General features: G+C 41.0%; 1 protein-coding gene across 1 annotated transcript in view; it reads left to right on the top strand.

The window, feature by feature from the left end:
- Positions 1–23,249, top strand: part of MTREX (Mtr4 exosome RNA helicase) — a 77,010-nt gene that overhangs the window by 46,208 nt on the left and 7,553 nt on the right. Inside the window, exons 19-25 of the mRNA XM_058680202.1 lie at positions 2–130; positions 5,959–6,069; positions 8,536–8,724; positions 10,300–10,463; positions 15,665–15,770; positions 17,615–17,671; positions 20,100–20,262. Coding sequence (XP_058536185.1) covers positions 2–130; positions 5,959–6,069; positions 8,536–8,724; positions 10,300–10,463; positions 15,665–15,770; positions 17,615–17,671; positions 20,100–20,262 — 919 coding nt within the window. The remainder of the gene's footprint in view (position 1; positions 131–5,958; positions 6,070–8,535; positions 8,725–10,299; positions 10,464–15,664; positions 15,771–17,614; positions 17,672–20,099; positions 20,263–23,249) is intronic.

Raw genomic sequence — 23,249 nt, 5'->3', positions numbered from 1 at the left:
GCCTAATTCTGGCGAGCTGGACCCCTTGTATGTTGTAGAAGTGCTTCTGCGCTGTAGTAAAGAGAGCTTGAAAAATTCAGCTACGGAGGCAGCAAAGCCAGCTAAGCCTGATGAGAAAGGAGAGATGCAGGTTTGTATTTTAATTTCCTCTTCAGATTTTACATATTTTGTGAATTGTGTTAATTACCTCACTTGTCCTATTTCTGAAATTAAGCTTTCAACATCGTTGTCTTTGATTAAATTATGGTAAGTTGAGTGGTGTTGGATAAAAAATGAAAAACATTTATTCAACGTTAAGATGTATTTGTTTTTACCTGAAAGAGTTGCAGAGAGAAAGAGAGACAGAAGGAGACAGAGAGACCTTCTATCTGTGGTTCCTTCCCCTAGTGGCCAAATTGGCCAAGGCTATGCTGCTTGAAGCCAGGAGTCAGGAGCTTCCTCCAGGTCTCCCTTGTGAGTGCAGGGTTCCAGGACTTGGGCCATTCACCAACTGCTTTTTCTGGGATCACTAGAAGGGAGCTGGATCAGAAGTGGAACAGAGCAGCCAGGATTTAGAATCGGTGCCCCATGTGGAATGCCGGTGCCACAGAAGAGGATTATCCTGATATGCCACCTTGCTCGCCCCTAATTATTCAAGTTTTACACAAAGCTACCAACAATACAAATTTGTATGGCCGTATTTTTAAACACTTTACCAGTTGCCTGCGTGCCTTTGAGTAAATCTAAAACTCCTACAATTTGTCATACAGTCATTGTACCTAAAACATACTTACGTTTGCAATTGCAGATGTAATTGCAGCTTAAATGAACAATATGATGGTATTTCAGAAAGGTTGTGGAAAATGGAATTAAAGAATAAGTTCAATGTTTTACTTTAGTGGTTTGTTTTTTAAAGAGATTTGGACATTTATTTGGAAAGGCAGTTACAGAGAGATCTTTCAACTGTCAGTTCTCTGCAGATGGTAGGAAGGGCTGCTGCTAGTTCAGGTGGAAGTCAGGAATCAGGAGCTTTATCCAAATCTCGTATGTGGGTGGCTAGCCAAAACCCTTGGCCCCATTAATAGAGCAGCTGGGACACAAACTGGCTCCTGTGTGGGTTGCTTACATTAAAGTGGCAGCTTTACTCACTGTGCCATAATGCCTACCCAGTGTTTTTTAAGACTTCCTTATTTTTAATTGAAAAGCATAGTTACAGAGAGAGGGGAGATAGTGAGGTTGATTTTTCTGTCTATGGGTTCACTTTCCAAATGCCTGGAAGAGGCAGGTCTGGGTAAGATCAAAGCCAGAAGTCACCCTAATAGGTGGCCAGGTCCCCAGTACTTGGGCCATTTTCTTTTTCTTTCCCGAGTACATTAGCAGAGATCTAGATCAGAAGTAGAAAAGCCTGGACTCAAACTGAGACCATGTTGAATATCAGCCACTTGATGTGCTATATCACAATGCTAGTCCCAGTACCAGGATAATATTTTTGAGTTGTTTGGTTTGTTTTTGTTTTGTTTGTTTTTGCATCAGAAGCTTTGATAAATCAATTCAGGATTGATTTGTTTATTTTTATTGGAAAGGTAGATATACATAGAGGAGAGAAAGAAAGGAAAATTTTCCATTCATTGATTCAATCTCCAAGTGACCGCAACGGTTGGAACTGAGTCAATCCAAAGCCAGGAGCCAGGTGCAGAGTCTGAAGGGCCATCCTCACAAGCAGGGACGTGAATGGGAAGTGGAGCTGCTGGGATTAGAAACAGCACCCATATGGGATCCCGGCGCGTTCAAGGCGAGGACTTTAGCCGCTATGCTACCACACCAGGCCCCAGGGTTGGTTTCAAAACGCCTATTTCCCATGAACTTTTTGAAGCCTTGTTTGTGGACACATACCTTTTTTCTTTCTGATGGCAGACGTTGATTGTAAGTCATGGTACTCATTCACATTAAGCAGAGGCTATTTTTTAAGAAATGATCTGAGCAGCCATTGTTAACTTAACTGGCATTAATACTTTAGGTAAAATGTGTTTGCTGTTTGTGTTAGTCCGGGTTTTCTTAAGCCTAACTGCTGAAACTGTTTTATGTGTGGCTACTGAGAAGTTTTCCCATCTTGATGGTCATGATTTGGATCATGTCAGTAAATAGCCTCTCCAGGGAAACCTGTGCTTAACCTGGAGCAAATGCGCTCACTCTTAGAGTATTATTTTATTTCCTTTATTTCGGTGTATGCCAGCAAAGAAATTGGGGGGGGGGGTGAATTAACATGAATTTTATATGCTAGTGTGGTCTGTGACTTCAAAGTGGTTAGAGTTGAACAGGGAAACATTTTGTACTTGTTGTAATAACTGGGTGAACATCAAAATGTGTCCTGTGATTGTCCAGGGCAGGTTAATGAAGAACCCTTTATAAAGCTAGTGGTGTGATTTAAGCAAACTTGCAGATAGAGAAGAGCTTTTTCAGACAAGAATTACATCACGCAGCATGTGCGTGAGCGTGAAGCAGTCCTCTAGACTCCTTAGAACAAAAAACGGGCAAGTGTCCCTTAAGTCAGAGTATGTGTTTTGCTTGATTTTGGGAGGCAAGTATCCTGAGGAAATTGTTCATAGGTAGTTGATGTTACGAACAAACCTCCCCTCTTAAGTACAATGACTGTGTCTGCTCTTTTCAGAAAGTTGGAACCGGACTTTCATTGTATGAGACACCAGATGAAAGTGGGTTTCCTGTTACAATCTTTCCCTTCTCTGGCTGTGTGTGTATATAATGCCAGATTTAGTCTTTTATCAACCTTTGTGTTAAATACTAGAAAGTGGCTTCTCATTTAACAGGTGGCATAAATATCTTTTTATTTTTCTTGAAGGCTTGGAGTGTGTGTAGAAAGAGTGCATACATCCAGCTCTAAACTGTAGTGATAAGCCTACGTTCAATTTAGACGATGTATTCTGAAGATTGCTTGCAATTTTGTCACTATTGCTTTGTCAGTTTCAAATGTATCTGAGCACTGCCTCTTATCACAGCCACCTTATTATAGTTAAATGAGACTCCAGCAGTGAGGGGTAGCTGGGGCAGTGTCTGAATAAAAAATTTCTGTTTTATTTTCATAAGAAACTCACTAGAATCATCCAATATTAGATTAAACAACTGTAAATTTCTCTTTATCTCTCCCTGTTTCTCTCTCTCTGCCTTTGAAATACATAGATCTTGTATTTGACCTGGAAGAAGTTCCTGACTCCCAGCTTTGGACTAGCTAAGCTCTGGCTATTGTGGCCACTGATGAGTGAGCCAGCAGATGGTCTTTCTGTCTTTCCCTCTCTCTTTCTATAACTCTGACTTTCAAGTTACAGTGAATAAATCTTTAAAAATTTCTTAGACATGGCTCAGCAGCGTGGCCTAGTGGCTAAGGTCCTCGCCTTGATCTCATATGGCTGCTGGTTCTAATCCCGGCAGCTCCACTTCCTCTCTATCTCTCCTCCTCTCAGTATATCTGACTTTGTAATGAAAATAAAATAAATCTTTAAAAAAAAAAATTCTTAGACAAATGGGATGAAAATATAAATCTGTTTTGGTGCACATCTACTTTGAGTAGATTTTATTTATTTAAAAGGTGGAGAGAGGTTTCCCATCTGCTGGTTCACTTCCCACACACCCACAGTAGTCAGGGCTGGGACAGACTGAAGCCTGGCGACAGAAACTTACTTAGTGCAGGTCTTAGCATTGGCAGGAAGCTGCAGTGTAGAGCAGAGCCAGAATGGGTCCCTAGGCACATCATTGTGGGATCTGGGTGTCCCCAAGAGCACCTTACCCTTCTCTCCCACGCAGGGGCAGGGTCCCAAGAGCTCGAACTTTCTTCCAGTGTTTTCCCATGTCATAAGCAGGAAGCTGGATAGGAAATGGAGCAGTGGGATTCACAGTAGCACCCAAATAGGATATCACAGGCCCAGGCCTTGCCTACTCCACTGTGATGCCAGCCCCTCCATAAACTTTTCTTGGAGATATCTTTTATCTGCCAATTTGCCTACTTGTTTAGAGGGGGAAACTAATTCATAACCAACTTGGAAAGATCTCCAGATCTGAAGGATAAAAGTATTCCTGTTGTTCTAACAAATTTTTAACACTTGCACCTGATTTTTTGGACTTAACATAGACCAAAGTTATAGCATAATGAGCCTAAATTCTGAGTCATTTTCTAGGAGTAACTCAGTTTAGAAAGCCGAATAAAACTGTCTATACATGTTTTTAAATCTCAGTGCATTTGGTGATTTAATGCCAACTATTCATCTCATTCTAAAACCTTTAACTTCTCATTTATAAAACTTCATGGTTCTAATTTGGTAAGTCTTGGGATCTCCCTTTTCTGTACTTAAGGAGACATTTTTAGATCAGCCTTTAACTCTTTCCTATAATTAATGTGATAGTTGACCATTTGCTGCCTGAAGTTTATGATGGGGTTCAGCCTTAGAAATGGAACAGTTTCTGTCTTCCTGTGAATCAGATCTTTACGGAATAGTTTTATTTTGTTTGGAAGGAAGCGCTCAGATCCCTGTGCGTGTTGAATTCATCTGAGTCTCCCACATGGGTGCAGGGACTCCAGCTCTTGGGCTGTCATCCACTGCTTTCCCAGGCTATTCGAAGGGAGCTAGATCAGTGGAGGAGCTGGGACACAAACCGGCACCTCTATGGGATGCCATTGTCACAGAGCATTTATTTAGCCTGCTTCGCCACCATGCCGGCCTCTGTTGAACAATTTATAATAAAATTATAGTTTATAAAGTATTGTTTGCACTAAGAAGTATTTTATACACACTGCCTCCTTTATTTCTCATAGTTGAGCAAGAGAAGTAGACTTATTTTCTTTTTATTGATGAGGAAACTGAAGTCACCATTGTGGCATAGCAGGTAAGACCACCACTTGCAATGCCAGTATCCCATATATGCTGCTGTTTGTGCCTTGGCTACTCCACTTTCAATTCAGCTCCTTGCTATTGGCTTGGAAAATCAACAGGAAAAGGTTTAAATGCTTGGGCCCTGCTACTCATATGGGAGATTTAGACAAAACTCCTGGCTCCTAGCTTCTGGCTTCTGGCTGGCCCAGTGTTAGCTGTGCTGCCATCTGGGGAGTCAGCATCTGATGGAACATCTCTCTGTGTCTCTGTCTTTCTCTGTAACTCTAACTTCCAAAATAAATAAATACTTCAATTTTGAATAGTAGATGATTATCCCAGATCACACAGTAGCTAAAGATTGAATTCAAACTGGCTTTCCTCTAGAACCTGTTTAAATACTGGACCATTTTTATTCAGTAAGACAGTTTATTTGTTAAACTAATGACAGTTGTTTTGTCAATGATCCTTGATTTATATAAAAAATAACTGTGAGAATAATATGCCGATGAGTAATCTGTGAAAATACTAACCTGGTTTCATTTTATCCCACTGGTCCATCAAAATCAAGAATAATTAAAGGAAGGTAAATGACACATTTGATGGTGAGGGTAGGGTGTTTGTAACTAAAGGAAGTAGAAGAGGCTTTGAAGATGTGTGTTTTCAGGATTGTATTTAACGGTAAATGCTATTTTCTCTGCTTGAAATACTGTATTTCCTCATCATTCCAGCTCATCCAGACTTACATGAGCTTTTCTTGGCTATTTAAATCTGTTTAATAGAAGTCTGTCTTTTGTTGTGCTACCACACTATTATATGTTAAAAAAATAAATAAAGCCAGATACTGAAGAAGTAAAAAACAAAATTAGGATTCTGTATTGGAGGGATCTTTTATTTTTGCCAGTCATTTTCCTGTTATTTAGAATCAGGTTTGTATTTTAAAAATCTTCAGTAGTAACAGGCTACTCCTCTGTGGTTTGTATCTACTTCTGATGCCTGCCATAATGGAAATGCTTCTGCATCGGACGGTCCAGCGTTGGGAAATGGCAGAGTTTGAAAGTATGCAGTTTCAGACTCCTCATTATGTAACTTTTGTTCCTAGGTTGTCCCAGTTTTGGTGCATCTCCTGTCTGCCATCAGCAGTGTTCGGCTTTACATTCCGAAAGACCTGCGGCCGGTGGACAACAGACAGAGTGTTTTAAAATCAATACAGGTATGCAAGTCCATTTTAGAAATTGATCATAATGAATAAGGTTATACAAAGGCAGTGGAAATACTTTTAAAATATTCCTTTTTTTCCAGAAAATCTAAGAACACTGAGAAATGATAGCACTATGAAAAGAAATCTAAGTTGATCATTATAAGATTGCAAAAAGGCAGCCATTCTGGAAAAAGCATGGCTTTGTTTCTGGATTTGGTTTGTTTTCAATTGCTATTTTAAATCTTGAAAAGAATTTTTATTGAGATTTATTCAAAAGGTTCAGGTTTGCTTTTTTGTCTTACAGATCACTGTGCTATATCCCATGATAAGGTGGCTAATCGTTGACATTAACTATGGTACCTAATTCATTGAATTTCAAAGATGAATCTGTAAATAATGTTAGACTATTGTTTTCCTCGGTCCTCACATCAGCTACCATGTATTGGGGTAAACAGGGAACCCAGCCTGGGAACAGAACCTCTTTTGGAGGTTTTTGAACTTTTTAACTAACAGTTTAACGTTTTCTCTGTTTTTGGTTTACTTACCTATGACTCAGTCATCTTTATAGATGAACCTTGCCAACTTGATTTGAAGATCCTCTTATTGTATTGTGTGGTTTGTGTTGACACTGGTACCTGCTAGGTATGGCAAGCATGTCTGAAAACTATAACGTATGCATTCACAAAGATACTGGCTTATTGGAAAAGTTGGCATTTTGGGCTTTTTTAGCCATGCTCAGATGTCTTTGATCCCTTTGTCTGATTGTACTCCTGCTCCACCCTCCTGTTCCAATTTGTAAGTTGCCAACTGCTGTTTTAGCCTTTCTGTGGAGAAATCTCCGTATGGAATGCCAGCTGCAGTGAGCTTTGTCTTCTCTGAAGTCATATACTCATTAATTGTGTTTTTTTAATTTATTTTTATTTTGAAAGGCAAGGTTAGAGAGGAGAAACAGAGACTTTCCATGTGCTAGTCATTTCCCATGTAGCCACAACAGCCAGTGCTGGGTCAATCAGAAGCAGTTTTTCCTAGGTCTCCTGTAGGTGCAGGAGCCCAAAGCCTTGAGCCATTCTCTGCTGATTTTCCAGGCCACAAGCAGGGAGCTGGACTGGAAGTAGACCAGCCAGCCTCCACAGGTGGAGGCTTAGGCTACTATACCACAGCATCAGCTGCTAATCGTGTCATTTTTTGAAGGCAGCAAAAAAAAAAAAAAAAAAATGTCATAACCCTTTAAGATTTGCAAAGCACAGTTTGAGGGAGAGGCCAAGCAAGAGATCCTCCATCCACTGGTTCACTCCCCACCTGGCCCTGTTGGCTGGGCTGGGCCAGCACGAAGCCAGGAACAACTGCTCTTTTCAGACCTTGAACCAGCACCCGTATGAGATGCCTGCATTTCAGCTCAACTTATTGCAACACAGTGCCATCCCCTAGAAGTGTATACCCTTTTTTTAAAAAAGATATTTTTATTCTTATTGGATAGTCAAATATACAGAGAGGAGAGGAGATACAGAGAGGAAGATCATCTGTCCTCTGATTCACTCCCCAAGTGGCCACAACGACCGGAACTCAGTCGATCAAAAGCCAGGAGCTAAGCCCGACACTGTGGCCTAGCGGCTAAAGTCCTCGCCCTGAACGCGCCAGGATCCCATATGGGCGCCGGTTCTAATCCCGGCAGCTCGACTTCCCATCCAGCTCCCTGCTTGTGGCCTGGGAAAGCAGTCGAGGATGGCCCAAAGCCTTGGGACCCTGTACCTGTGTGGGAGACCTGAAAGAAGAGGTTCCAGGTTCCCTGCTTTGGATCAGCACAGCACCGGCCGTTGCAGCCACTTGGAGAGTGAATCATCGGACGGAAGATATTCTCTGTCTCTCCTCCTCTCTGTATAATTCTGACTTTGCAATAAAAATAAATAAATCTTAGGGAAAAAAAAAAAAGCCAGGAGCTTCTTCCAGATCTCCCACGTGGGTGCAGGATCCCAAGGCTTCAGGCCATCCTCGACTGCTTTCCCAGGCCACAGCTAGGGAGATGGGTAGAAAGCAGGACCGCTGGGATTAGAACCAATGCCCATATGGGATTACAGCACGTTTAAAGCTAGGACTTTAGCTAATAGGCTACTGCACCGGGCCCAAATTTATGTCTTTTAACTCAGAAATGCATGCCTTCACTGGGAGTAATCCTAAAGAGATGTTTGGCAGAGATGCTCATTATAAGATTATTTATAACCTACACATTTGCTCTGATGGATTTATCAATAACATGTACCACATCTGTAACTTGGCTAATGCAGAACTAGATTTATTAATAAATTACAATACATTCCTATGTCAGTAAATCACAGTGCAACCATTAAAAAAGACTTCTGGAGGACAGTAGGAAAATGTCCCCAATTTCAATGCAAAAAAAGACAAAATTACATCTGCAGAATTCTTATGATCATGTACATAGAAAAAAATTTGTTTGGCTGATTTCCTGCTTTATTTTAGGAAGTTCAGAAACGTTTTCCTGATGGTGTGCCCTTGCTAGATCCTCTCGATGACATGGGCATTCAAGACCAAGGGCTGAAAAAAGTCATCCAGAAAATAGAAGCTTTTGAGCATCGAATGTATTCTCATCCACTTCACAATGATCCAAATTTGGAAACTGTGTATACACTTTGTGAAAAAAAGGCACAGGTATGGCAGAAAATTAATGCGTGTATAGAATTCTCTGTGTTGGCGTAAATAAGTGTTTTTCGCTTCCTTGTGTAGAATCATATGTAGCTTTAGTGTATTCCTTCTTTCACTAAGCATCGCTCATTTTCAAGGCTCATTATACCGTATTTAGTGGAAGTAAGCTCATTCATGATGTGGATTGAATCAATAATTTTTTAAATTATTCAGTTGTGTGAGTATACTTAATGTTGTTTGACTATTCATCATTCGGTGGTTTTTTCACACTTTTTAGCTTTTCTGATAATGCCAAAGTGAACTTACTGTGTTTTTGTTTGTTTTTGAATTTATTTGAAATATGTGTAGACATGTTTTCTATTTAGCAAGATTGGATGGAAGTGCTGGGTCATATGATAACTGTATTTAACTTTGAGAACCTGCCGAAATATTGTGCAACATGGCTGCATCGTTTTGCAAATACATAGCAATCTATGATGTTGATTTTTCCATGTTCTCTGAACACTTACTATTGCCTTTTTTTAATTACAGTCATCCTCGTAGTGTAAAGTGTTACTAGGTCAGCTTTTTAGGGGAATTAATTGTAATCTGCAATCACTAAAAGCATTCTCAATAGGGCCCGGCGGCGTGGCCTAGCGGCTAAAGTCCTTGCCTTGAAAGCCCCGGGATCCCGTATGGGCACCGGTTCTAATCCCGGCAGCTCCACTTCCCATCCAGCTCCCTGCTTGTGGCCTGGGAAGGCAGTCGAGGACGGCCCAAAGCTTTGGGACCCTGCACCCGCGTGGGAGACCCGGAAGAGGTTCCAGGTTCCCGGCATCGGATCGGCACGCATCGGCCTGTTGCGGCTCACTTGGGGAGTGAAACATCGGACGGAAGATCTTTCTCTCTGTCTCTCCTCCTCTGTGTATATCTGGCTGTAATAAAATAAATCTTTAAAAAAAAAAAAGAATGATTTATTTATTTGATAGGCAGAGGTAGAGAGAGAGGAGGGAGATAAATCTATCCTTTGATTCATTACCCAAATAGCCTCTGTAATCAAGGCTGTACCAGGCCAAAGCCAGGAGCCAGAAACTTCATCTGGAGTCTCCATGCAGGTGCAGGAACCAAGTAGTTGGACCATCTCCCATTGCTTTTCTAGGGAGATGAGCAGGGAGCTGGATGGATCTGATAGGTCATGTTGTCTAGCTTAGCAAGTATTGCTTTTGTTGATGGAGTTATAAAAGCTGTGCTCGTGGCAGAGTAATCACAGAGCTTGGATTCGGAGGTCTGGTGGCCTGGACTGCTACCACTCACTGACTCTGACTTTAAGCTTAATAATCTCTCTGTGCATGTTTCTCATCTGTCAAATGCAGATTTAATATTCCCTTCTTTTTAGGATTGCTGGAAGAATTAAATGGATAATGGAAGACATTTAAAATGCAACTTCCCCATCCCTCGCAATCCTCCTCCCCACACAAGAGGATGTTTTAATAGAAAACCATATTGTAAAGTGTTTTTATAAAATATTTTGTTTTGATCATGAGTATATCTCATTTTATATTGTTCACTTTGGTATTGAATTTTCTATTTTATATGCATTAGATTGCAATAGATATTAAATCTGCAAAGCGAGAATTGAAGAAAGCAAGAACTGTCCTACAAATGGATGAGCTCAAATGTCGCAAACGTGTTTTAAGAAGATTGGGCTTTGCTACTTCTTCTGATGTCATTGAAATGAAAGGACGAGTGGCTTGTGAGATAAGCAGGTAAAGTCTAGCTGTTTTTCTAGGAGGTTGATTTTAAACTAGCATTGCTATTTTTACCTATTTTATTGGAAAGGCAGAGAGACAAAGATTTCCTACTCACTAGCTCACTTCGCAGACGCCAGCGGTGCCCTGTGCCTGGCCAAGCCGAAGCTGGGCGCCAGGAGCTCACAGGGCTGCAAGCAAGCCAGGGACTTGAGTCATCAGCTCCTGTCTCCCGGAGGGCATACTGGCAGAAAGTTGGACTGGAGAGTAGAGCTTGGTCTTGAACCCAGGCATCAGAATATGGGATGCTAGCTTCTCCAGTGGTAGTCCAGCCACAGCCAAACACCTGTCTCTACAATGGGATTACTGTTTTACACTTGATCTTAGCCAAAAGGCCAAGAAGTGGTGGAATTACTGTTTTAAATAATGGGTATTTATGAAAAAGAGTTTCTTAAAAATGTAAACTTTTCACAGTATCGTCTACATTAAGCACAGACTGTTTTCAAACTGAGATGTTAGAAAAATGCATTTCCGTTGACTTGAAAATACACCATGGAATTTTTAAATGATCTTAGTACAATTTCATATGCATTTATTTTGTATTTTGAACATTTTACACCTTGAAACACAAGGTAATAACTGTTATTTTTTAGGGATCGCAGATTTTACTGATGCTTTGAGCTAACAATAGGGTGTTACAACAGAGTGTTACAGGACACAATATTTTCTTTTTTAAATACTATTTGCATAGTTGACAGGGCTGCATGCCTGTGTGGGCCTCCAGTTAGGGTGAGGAGAGGCAGGTATGGAAGAAGGTCAGTGGGACACATGTTTCACTTGTTGTTTTTTCTCCTGTGTCACACTAAGTCAACATCTGGAGGCGGGAGAGGGTTCTTTGTTGACACCTTAGAACCCTGCTCTGGGTCTCTTGATTGACAGAGTCCACCTTAGTGTAACCACAGAGCCAGGAACATGCTGCAAAGTTTGGCCAGGAGAATTGTCCAACCTGTTCTGCTTTCCATCCTTTGACGAAGCAGTTGACATCCCCTGCTGGCCTTACCTGGTTTTCTTTGTTTTGAAAAGGTGTGTTTAATCTGTTTGCTTGAAAAGTTATTGTCTTCAATTTTTTCAAAATAGTTTAAAATTTTTTTCTTTATTTTTTAAGTTTAAAAAGAAGAATGTATTAATATGTAGAGATCATAATTCAGTGAAGACATTTATAAGTATTCATATACCAAATAACATGACATCCACACATTCTTATACAGTCTTTCCACATTACAGATGATCTCAGACCAAAGTGATTTAAAACAAAAACAGTCATTTTATTCTTTCATGGTTTCTGTGGGTTAGAAATTCTGGAAGGGCTTAGTTGGATGCTTCTGACTCTCCCATAATTGTCATGAGACAAATGATTAAGTTGCAGTACTGCAAGTCTGGGGCGGCTTGAGGGATACCAGGATTTTTCTGCCCTCTACTTGTTCATGGAGGCTAGGGCAACCTCAAGATGGTAGGACTGTTAGGTTTGGAGCCCTTTTTCTGCCAAGAGCCATTTGGATATTTATAGCATCATTTGTGGGCCATACAAAATTATCAACTTGAAAATTAGCCTGCTGAGGATTTATTGTATTTTAAGTCCTGCCTGCCTTGGAAGGGCCAGATGAGATGATTTTTTAATTTGATACCTCCCTCTAGGCTGTGAGCTGCACGCCTTTGTGGGGACTCAAACCAGTGTGTGTCCTAGCAGACCCAGTGTTCTGCCCAACCTTCGCCTGTTGTGACCTCTCTTGGATATCATACAGCATTACTTCTACCACGTTCTCTTGAATTTTCCAGATTGAAGTGGCAGATAGACTTCACCATTTTATGGAGAAGTAGTTACTGTCCAGTAGAACTTTCTGTGATGATGAAAATACGCTGTATCTGTACTGTTCTGAAAGTAGCCACATATGGCTGTTCAGACCTGAGATACTGTCAGTGCAGTTTGAGAACTGTGTTTAAAGTTTGTTAGCCTGAGGATCTGTGTTTTACATCTTACGCCATTTTAATTCTGTTGAAATCACCAGCTGTGCTCAAAGCCATCTGTACGGTTCAGGCAGCTCTAGCAGAACATGAGGAACAGGAGGTGGGCTTGTGGCTGCCTGTAGAAATACACTTCACAGCAGTGTCCTTAAAGTACACCATTGTTTCCCAGCATGATGAGTGTTTTCTGTGCGGTGAGCAGTGTCCAGCCTGAACATATCTTGCTTCACCCATTCATTGATGATCATCATTCTCAATGAATTCATACAAATCATTTTTTGAATTAGTTTTTCTGTGTCCTCAGATGGGCCTGATGGGGCCTGAGTACAGCCTTCACAAGTAGTTTCAGACATTCTTGATGAAGACTTGCTTTTCCCATTCATCTGTCTGGGTACAATCTCAGATGTCTACATGGGAGATTGATGAGTAGGACAACTGTTGGCTGCCCTGCACTAATTACTACCTGAGTTTTTATCTTAGAGAATTCAGTAATCCAGAGTTTAGGTGTAGGTGACATCTCTTGATTTGAAATGTTCGTGCTAATTCAGAATGCACTTAAAAAATTAAGTGCTTTTATTCACTGGTTCGTTGACAGCTTGGAGGACTGAAGTCGGGGTGGAAACGCCATCTCATGTGGGTAGCAAGCTCCTAGCTGCTTGCTGCCTCCCAGTGCCCGCTCTAGCAGGAATGTGGCATCAGCAGTGAAGCTGGGAAATGAACCCAGGGACTTAGTGTGGGATACAGACAGTCTGAATTGCTGGGCTAAACACCTGCCCCCAGATTGTTTTTTGTTTTTTTAGTTACTGAGTGAGCCAGATTTCTGCTAGCCAGATCTTGATCACTGGCCTCTTATTTTCCTTCAAGCTGTGATTATCATTCAACTTTCCTACTTGTAGTTAAATAAATCTAGACACGATGAAGCAAATAATATACCTCTAGAACTGGACTAAATCTCTGAACTCAAATGATTCATATGCCAAAGTTAGTGTTACTGAGTTATTTCATTCTGCTGTAACCTGCAGCTTAATAATTAATAAAGAAATGAATTTCTTAGGCATTGATAGCTAGGTTTTGTCTTGGAAGAATAATACTCCTTATTTTTCCAAGAGAAGTTTTCTGTTTATAGAGGTACATGTGAAAGTGTGTTAATATTTCCCAAAATGTATCTTATGAAAAGTTGAGGGACTGCATAGATTCCTTTCTGCCTTTTAGTATCTTACTGAGTGTGCTCTACGTCCATGCCTTTATAAAGTACCTGACTGACATGCAGTCATTGTTTCTTGCCTGGTGTTTTGAATTTCTACAATCCATCCTTCAGATTCTTTCTCCGTATACTATACAAAACACAAATCCTGTTGTGTTATTTATTGAAGAGACTTTCAGGACTGTGTTGCAACATAGTAGGTATCCCATGTGGGCAGCTGTTCATGGACAACTGTTCCACTTCCAGTCTAACTCCTGGGAAAACAAAATGGCCTGGGAAAGTAGTGGAAGATGACCTAATAAGCTAGAATCTATAAGACGTGTGAGTTAATTCAGAAAGTTCATAGAAAAAATATGTATGAATTTGAGAGTTTTTAAATTTGTTTCAGTTTTTCTATTTGAAAGACAGACAATGATCTTCTATTTGTTAATGTACTCCCAAAATGTCCTAAATAGGTAGAACTGGCCAGGAGCTGGACATATTAGTCTCTCACGTGGGTGGCCCATGTTTCATATAGAAATACCCGGTTTGAATCCTGGCTTGGGTAGTTGGGTCCTCAACACTTGAGTCATCAGCTGCTATCTTGCAGAGTGTGCATTACAGGGAAGTTGAAATTGGAAGTAGAACCAGGATTCAAACCCAGGCACTTCCTATTTGGAAGGCAGACCTCCCAAGCAAGTAGGTGCCAACTGTCTGTCTCCACATTTTTTGATGTCCCTTCGTATTGGAAATTTGGAGTCAGCAGTACATTTTCATGGTACAAGAGCAAGAAGAATCAGAAGAAATGACAGACTGGTACCTTTTACAGATACGTGAGAACTAGAATCCTATTTAGTAGGTGGCTGTCCTCCACGACTGTGGATGGTACCTGTGAGCAACAGTTCCTTGCATTCTGAGGCCAATGTTCAGGGGACAATGTCTGTCTTGCTTATATACACTTCAGCACTAGGACAGAGTGGTGTAAAGTGTGGGTACACCCTAAGGCCAGGGCCGTGGCGTATGTAGTAAGCTAAACCTTCACCTACAGTGGTGACATCCTATATAGGCACTGGTTTATGTCCCACCTGCTCCACTCTAATCCAGCTCCCTGTTTCTGGTCTGGGAAAGCAGTGGAGGATAGTCGAAGGCCCTGGGCCCTGCACCTGTGTGGGAGACCCTGGGGAAGCTCCTGTCTTTGAATTGGGTCAGCTCTGGCTGTTGTGGCCAATTGGGGAGTGAACCAGTAGACGCAAGATCACTCTGCGTGATTCTCCTATCTGTAAATCTGCCTTTCAAATAAAAATAAAATAAACCCATTAAAAAAAAAACGGGTTCGGCAGAGTGGCTTAGTAAGCTAATCCTCAGCCTGCACTGCTAGCATCATATGGGCAGCAATTCTAGTCTTGGCGGCTCCGCTTACTGCCCAACTTCCTACTTATGGACTGGGAAAGCATTGAAAGGTGGCCCAAGGCCTTGGATCCCGCACCCACGTGAGACCTGGTTCCTGCCTTCGCATCAGCTCAGTCCAGCTGCTGCAGCCATTCAGGCAGTCAGCCTGCAAATGGAAGATCTCTCTCCCTCTCTCTGTGTGTCTCCTTCTCTCTATAATACTTCCTTTGAAATAAAAAGAAATCTTTAAAATATATATATATGTATATCGTAAGACTTCTATTAAAGCATGCTTTTTTCATTATCTTTTTTAATACAAATCATTCAGAAGGTTAATAAATAGTGATGTTTTTCCCCCAGTAAGCTGAGTTGAAAAGTGGTTATTTCCATGAATGTGTGAATCTTGGTATTTGATAATTTATGTGACATACCTGTCTATAGTTATTTGTGTGTTGATAAGTATAAAGAGTTGCCGTTTCCTTACGTTAATCCTTATCATTTGTCATGGTTCCTTCTTATGGCTGTGTAGTGCATTTTATTAAAAACCATGTTCAGGATTTGTATACGCGAGGGTGTGGCTTCCCCTCTGAGGTTCTGCTTTCTCTCTCCTTGCTGGCCTTGGCAGTGCTGACGAGCTCCTCCTCACCGAGATGATGTTTAATGGCCTTTTCAATGACCTCTCTGCAGAACAGGCAACGGCGTTGTTAAGCTGCTTTGTGTTTCAGGAGAATGTGAGTTAATAGGTTTTGTACATTTATGTATGTCTTAATTTTTTAAAGTATTGTGAATATTTTAAATTATAGATGTTGCCTCATATGTCTATAAGTAATATCAATAAAAAATCGGAAGTTTTTTTAATTAAAGTTTTTAGTTTTTAACAGATTTAGTATAATTGAAAACCAGATGACTTCAATGCGAATGGAGTAAGAGAAGTAAAACACAGAACATCACAGTGGAAAATAAAGTAGCGTTTTATTTGTGGGTAATTACCAGACTAAAGTTTTAGGTTCTGTGAAATGGCGCATTGATTGGCACTGTGCCTTAGGTGGTCACAGAAAGAAAAGGATTGATAAAAGTAAAGTTGGAGAAATTTAATAAAAACAGTCTGTGAGGTTATAGTAAAACTTCACCCTACGCTAGTCCTGGAGTGTTAATTTGTTCTAAAAAGTTAAATGTATTGTTGTATATGTCAAACTTAAAACTTGTGAACAACTGATACAAAGATGAGAAAGACAAATTTCTTTTATTTATTTTGAAAGGCAGAGAGAAGCTCAGAGTCAGATATGCTATTGGCTGATCCCCCTCGAAAGGTTCACAGTCAGGTCTGGGCCAGGTTGTCACCAGGAACTCTTGTCTCCCACATGGGTGATAGGGGGACCAAGTATGTGAGCCATCACTGCTGCCCTCCAGGGCATTGGCAGGAACACGGAATTGGAGCAGAGCTGGTACCTGCACCCAGGCACTCTGGTGTGGAATACACGCATCCCCAGGTGGCTCTCTCAGCCCCCAGGCCAGAGACCTGCTCCCGTTGTGCACAGAGCTACACACTAGAGATACTGCTCGTACATGAACATGACAGGAAGTCCACATTCCGTGATAATACAGGTTTTGAAGAAAATTGAGGCCGGAGAGTCGGATAGAGATCATTGAGCAGTAAAAGTGCTAATTAACTATTGTGACTAGGGAGGCCTCGCTAATGAGTGAAGCTGGAGTTGAGGCCTAAAGGAAAGATGAGCTAAGAACCTGGAGTGTGTGATGGGGACTGCACAAGGCAGTCACCTTGGCCTGCCCTACAGAGCTGTGCCCTTGGGTGGTGGGCAGGAGCTGAGAGCCAGGAGTGCACCCTGCGCAGCCATTGAGCAGTGGTGCCTTCTTCACTCCATTAGACTGAGATGTTGAATGTAGTCTATGTTGCTTTTTCATCACATCAAACGGTTCTGTTTAAATGTAAATAATCTGGGAGCCATTTATGGATTATTACATAATATCTATACTTGGATATTTCAAAGAGTTCATAGAAATAAAAAGTTAAAAGATAAGTTTATTTTGTTGCAAGTAGTTTTGAGATTTGTTTGTAGCTTTTTCATAATACACATTCCGCATGATCTTTGTCAAGATTCCTCAATCTTGCTTGAAATGCTGAAAAATAGCTCCATGAAGTGAAAGTTGGAAACATTATATTTAGTGTTCTTTTATCCAGAATTTTCAGTTTCTGCTGGTTAAGGGCTCCCCTACCAGATAAAAATGTTCCAAAATTAAATTGTGGTTGAACTGTTGCTAGTGTTGACGTCACTGACCTGCTCTTATGTGTTTCTGATGCTTGCTGTCCCTCTGCTCCATTGATGGAGACAAAGCTAGCAGCTTGGCAGACTTGGCACTGCAGTGTTTTCCTCTGAAATAAAATACAACATAGGAAGAAGGAAGTGATGATTTTGCTTATAGAGTCTTAGCGTTGATTAGAAACTAAATGCCAAAGACCAGGTTCTTTTGTATTAAAAGCTCTGCTTCATTTGTTTGTCAAATCAGGCTAGTATATGCTGTACTATAAATCTGAGTGTTTATATGTCCTTTGCAGTCCAGTGAGATGCCCAAGTTAACAGAGCAGTTAGCAGGACCACTTCGTCAAATGCAGGTAAGACTTTCTTCTTTGTGTCTGTGTGTCTTATGCATAGTAATGTAAAATAGATGTTTGACAGTGTAATCATGGTTTTATCATTCCACAGAGACTACTTCCATTGGGGTTAAACTTGAAAGAATTTGACATGCATCACATGCTGCTGCTCTGAAAACATTTTGTGACATTTGTATTAGTAATTACAACAGATTGTGTGTAGCTGCTGTAAGTGCAGTCTTAAAACTGCAGCATTATAAGTCTTTTCTCATATAATTTTCTTCCTTCATATTAGCACTTGAATCTTGGGACCAGCGTTGTGTTGTTGCACATTAGACCTCCACCTGAGGTGCTGGTATCCCGTAAGGATGCCAGTTAAAGTCCTGGTTACTCTACTTCCAAAATCCAGAAGAAGCTCCAGGCTCCTGGCTTCGCACCATCCCAGCTCCAGCCATTGCAGTTATTTGGGGAGTAAACTAGCAGATGGAAGATCAGTCGTTCTTTCTCTCTGTAAGTCTGCCTTTCCAGTAAATATAAATAAATATTTTGTAAAAGGAAGAGAATTTTTTTAACATTTATTTTTATTGGAATGGCAGGATTACAGAGAAAAATCTTCCATCTGCTAGTTCACTTCCCAAATGGCTGGAACAATCAGAGCTGAGCCAAGCAGGAGCCAGGATCCAGGAGCTTCTCCCAGGTCTCCCATGCGGGTGCAGGGTCCCAAGGCTTTAGGCCGTCCTCTACTGCTTTCCCAGGCCACAGGCAGGGAGATGGAAGGGGAAGTGGAGCAGCTGGGACATGAACCAGTGCCCATATTGTAAGAGGAGGATTAACCAATGAGCCATTGCAACGGGCCCCAAGAGTGGGATCATATGAACTGAATTAGTTTATGAACATGTGGTGTTTTATACATTTTCTGCTTGAATTTACAGTGAAGTTTTATATATTTGTTTATTTTAAGGATTTTCACAGTGAGAGTGAGCGTCCATTGGTTGGTTCATTCTGAAATGCCCCCCAAGGCCGGGGCTGGACCAGGCCCAGTTGAAGATTGGACTCCAGAAGGTCCCCATGGGAGTGGGGCCCAGTGCACGGGCAATCTGCTGCTGCCCTCCCAGGCGCATCAGCAGCAGACGGGATGGGAAGTGAGGCAGAGCAGCAGCTTAGCTCACTGTGCCACTGTGCCAGCTCCTCCACAAACTTTTAAAATCTATTCTGTAATAATAAAATATCCTCAAAGCCACACCTTTTAGTAGCAAATGTGTGTCTCTTCTTAGAATAGGCGATTTTATCCTCCTTTTTCAACAGTAGGGAAATAAGGAAAGATACACTAACACATTATAAAAAAATCATTGATAGGTCTCCTTCAGTAGAATATTTAACATCCCGTAATTCTACTAAAAAATTTAAACTTCCAGAACCAAGGAAGTCTGCATATATGTGTTTTTTTTTTTTTAAGTTTTATTTATTTTTATTGCAAAGCTGGGTATATACAGAGAAGGAGAGAGAGAGAGAGACATGTCTTCCGTCCAATGATTCACTCCCCAAGCGGCCATAATGCTTGGAGCTGCGCCGATCCAAAGCCAAGAGCCCAGATCCTCTTCTGGGTCTCCCAAGCAGGTGAAGGATCCCAAGACTTTGGGCCGTCCTCAACTGCTTTCTCAGGCCACAAGCAGGGAGCTGGATGGGAAGTTGGGCTCCTGTGGTACAAACAGCACCCACCTGGGATCCTGAACTTTTAGCTGCTAGGCCATGGCGCCGGGGCCACGTGGGGGTTTTTGACCCTTTAAATGACCAGGTAGAAAAGAGTAAATCTTAAGTTTCTTATTGTAAGAAAATCTAAGACTTTAAACTTTGTTGAAACAGAAGTTGTTTTATCATAGTATTTTTGTTTCTCTTAATCTGTTTTGTTTTTCTTGCTAATGAAATAGTTTAAAAATATGTTCTTTTGCTCTTGAATAACTTTTTTTTTAATTATTTATTATTTTACTTCATTAATTACATTGTATTATGTGACACAGTTTCATAGGTACTTGGGTTCTCCCCACCCCTCCCCAAACCCTCCCACCATGGTGGATTCCTCCACCTTGTTGCATAACCACAGCTCAAGTTCAGTTGAGATTCCCCCATTGCAAGCGTATACCAAACATAGAGTCCAGTATCTTATTGTCCAGTCATGCTCTTGAATAACTTTAAGGAAAAATTTTAGTTTTCTGTACAAAAGCTGTAAGTTGCTGATTTCCTGCTCCTATTATATATTTTCTGGACCATGTTGACATAATGCAAGAGCTTGGTTTTTTATCATTCAGCAGCAAAGGCTAAAGGCAGTGTGTCTCCACAGAAGCAGAATATCCGAATTGCAGGCATAATACTTCAGAGAAAAGGGGACCTTGTGGGATACTGGCTTTGGGAAGCTAAAGAAAGAAGTGACATTCCTTTATTATCTTTATAGGAATGTGCCAAAAGAATCGCAAAAGTTTCAGCAGAAGCCAAGTTGGAAGTAGATGAGGAAACGTACCTAAGCTCGTTCAAACCTCACTTAATGGATGTCGTGTATACCTGGGCAACTGGAGCCACCTTCGCCCACATCTGCAAAATGACGGATGTCTTTGAAGGTATGGTGTAGCTTTGTATGTATGCATTTTCTCTGGCTGTAAGAAATGTATTTGTGGTATGATTTTAACTGAACAAAAATTATATATATGTGTATATACTTTTCAAATTTTTGGTAATGAAATGAGATCTTCTGCAAATTTTTTCTGTTATTTAAGATGCACAGTGAGCTCATTATAAATTCTTAAATATCTAACAGAATGTAATTCTGTATAGCCACAAGTAAATAGATGATCCTAATAAGTTGTATTTGTGAAGCAATATAATTCCACTAAAATATTAGAAATCAAATGATCAGTTGTTATTGTTACAGATCTAATAACAAACTTGGCTTCAATCTGTTACTGCACAAAACAGTAAATTTTTTGAAAAGAGCTATTTTTATTGGAAAGGCAGGTCAGATTTACGGAGAGAAGGAGAAACAGAAAGATCTCCCATCTGGTGGTTCACTCCCCAGAAGTGTGGAGCTTCTGGGTCTCCCACACAGCCGCAAACTCACAAACTTTAGGCAACAGCGCACTGAGCAGGCACGTGCCTTTCACTCAGATGTGCTAATTTTGATCATAATGCAATGTTTTTCTCTGTGCGCATGCATGTAGACAAACATCATAATTGTCCCTGTAATGTTACTTGTGAGTACAGGGTTTTATTTTTCTTTCGTTCGTTCTTTTTGTTTTTTCCCCTTGGAAAGGCAAATTTACAGAGAGGAGGAGAGATACAGCTTCCATCCTTTGGTTGACTCCCCAAATGGCCACAACAGCTGAAGCTAAGCTAATCCAAAACCAGCAGATTGCTCCAGGTCGCCCACGCGGGTGCAGGGTCCCAAGGCCGTCCTCCACTGCTTTCCCAGACCACAAGCAGGGAGCTGAATGGGAAGTGGAGCAGCTGGGACACAAAGCCTCATCACATACATCATGCCAGGCCCAGAACGAAGTTTTTTGTTTTGTTTTGTTTTGTTTCCACATTCTCTCTTTCTCTCTCGCTCTCGCTCTCTTTTTTTCCTGTATCTGGGGTAAAGGGGGAGATAAAGGGAGAAGCCCCACCCATCCCAGGTCCCCAGTGTGGAGCATGCTCTGAGGATCCTGCTCAAGCGGTTTTGAGAGTTCACCAGTTCTGAATTGCTGCTAATCTCGCCATTTCAAGCATGATGAAATCTTTCCAGAATCCACTGGCTGGCACAGTCCACATTAGAGTTTCTGTTTGCCCAGATTTTCACTGCCAGCACATGGCTGGGGTAAATGATTGATTTGTCAGAACAAATTTTTTTTTTTTTTTTAATGAGCTAATGCTTGGCAACTGAAGAGAAATTTTGGATTAAAAAAAATACAGACAAAATAATGTAAAAAAATAATTGGATTTTAAGAAGCAGAAAATCAAAGTAAATAAAACTATTTTTAGAAATGCATTTATTGGGAAAAAGTTGATTGAAGTAGATGTTTATAATGGCAAATCATATTAATAAAATTAAACATTTGCATTGAAATTTGTTAAAAATTAAAAATAAATGAGCTTGGCCTTCATAGAATTTGTAAGACTGTTTAAAACATTCCTATTGCCTCTAAGACTAATGTGTGAAGGAAGTAATAGGCTGTTGGTTTTTAGGGCTTAATTATTTTATTATAGATTAAACACTGTCACTTAAAATTTTAAATGAAAAACCATTCCTAGTTTTAATTTTCATTTTTTTTTTTTTTAAGATTTATTTTATTTTTATTACAAAGATATACAGAGAGAAGGAGAGAGAGAGAGGAAGATCTTCCGTTCGGTGATTCACTCCCCAAGTGACCACAATGGCCGGTGCTGCGCCAATTAAAATCCAGGAGCCAGGAACCTCCTCCAGGTCTCCCATGTGGGTGCAGGGTCCCAAGCCTTTGGGCTGTCCTCAACTGCTTTCCCAGGCCACAAGCAGGGAGCTGGATGGGAAGTGGAGCTGCCGGAATTTGAACTGGTGCTCATATGCGATCCCAGCGCATTCAGGGCAAGGACTTTAGCCGCTTGGCCACACCACCGGGCCCTGATATATTTTTAATTTTCTGAGTCTGAAATTGTTTAATGTTGCAACTTTAGTACATTATTTTTAAATAATGTACTAAAGTTTTCGCCGAAAGTTTTCAGAATGTCTGAGTTTGTACTAAATGGTCATTTCCTGACATAGTCCCAATGCTCTGAATGCTCCTGCTGTTGAGAAGGTTCCTATTCATTAAGTAACTACTTTATGTCAAACAGTATAGCAGTTCAGAGTAGCTTTTAATCATGTGCACTTTGTATGAGGACACTGGAATAAAATAGTTTAGCGAAGGTCATGTGATAACAAAATGTGAACCATGGACTCGAGTATAATTCTCTGAACCTGTTAGTTGATAACTTGATTTTAGCACCACTGCTGCTTACCTGAAGAGTTCCTATACCTGCCGCAGAGCGTGTCGCCTCCACCCACAGAAAACTGCCTCAAGAAGCAGGAGCGCCTCAGCCCCATGTGAACCTTGTCTAACACAGGTCCCATGTTCGCTTTTGTGTCTCAGAACTAAGGTTGAAACTAATACTACTCAATGGCTAAATCATCCCAGGATTCATAGTTATCAGCTTTGGGGTGTGTGTGTGTTGTTTTGTGGTTTTCTGGTTTTTGGAGACTGATGTGAAGGGCAGGGTTAGAGCTTGTTCTTCCATCCATGGTGTATTCCCCAGGTGGCCCGGGCGGGGCCAGGTCAAAGTCAGAAGCAGGGAGTTTCTTGTGGATTCCCTGCATGGATGCCAGGGACCAGGGCTGTGCTCTGCTGCCCTCCCAGGCTCATTGGCAGAGAGCTGAGTCCCAAACGGGATGCCAGGCCTGCAGGCAGTGGCTGAACATGCTGTGTCACAGCACTTGTCCCTAGTAGAGTATTCTGGCTTTTGTTTATTAAGGAAAAAAAATCACAGGATAAAGTAACTGGCTTGTTTGAGTGAATTTAGCAAAAACAAAATTAGGCAGTCCTATGTAATTGTCTTTGTG

The sequence above is a fragment of the Ochotona princeps genome, chromosome 23, assembly GCF_030435755.1.
Source record: "Ochotona princeps isolate mOchPri1 chromosome 23, mOchPri1.hap1, whole genome shotgun sequence".
Classification (NCBI taxonomy): domain Eukaryota; kingdom Metazoa; phylum Chordata; class Mammalia; order Lagomorpha; family Ochotonidae; genus Ochotona; species Ochotona princeps.
This window is presented reverse-complemented; position numbering and strand designations above follow the sequence as displayed.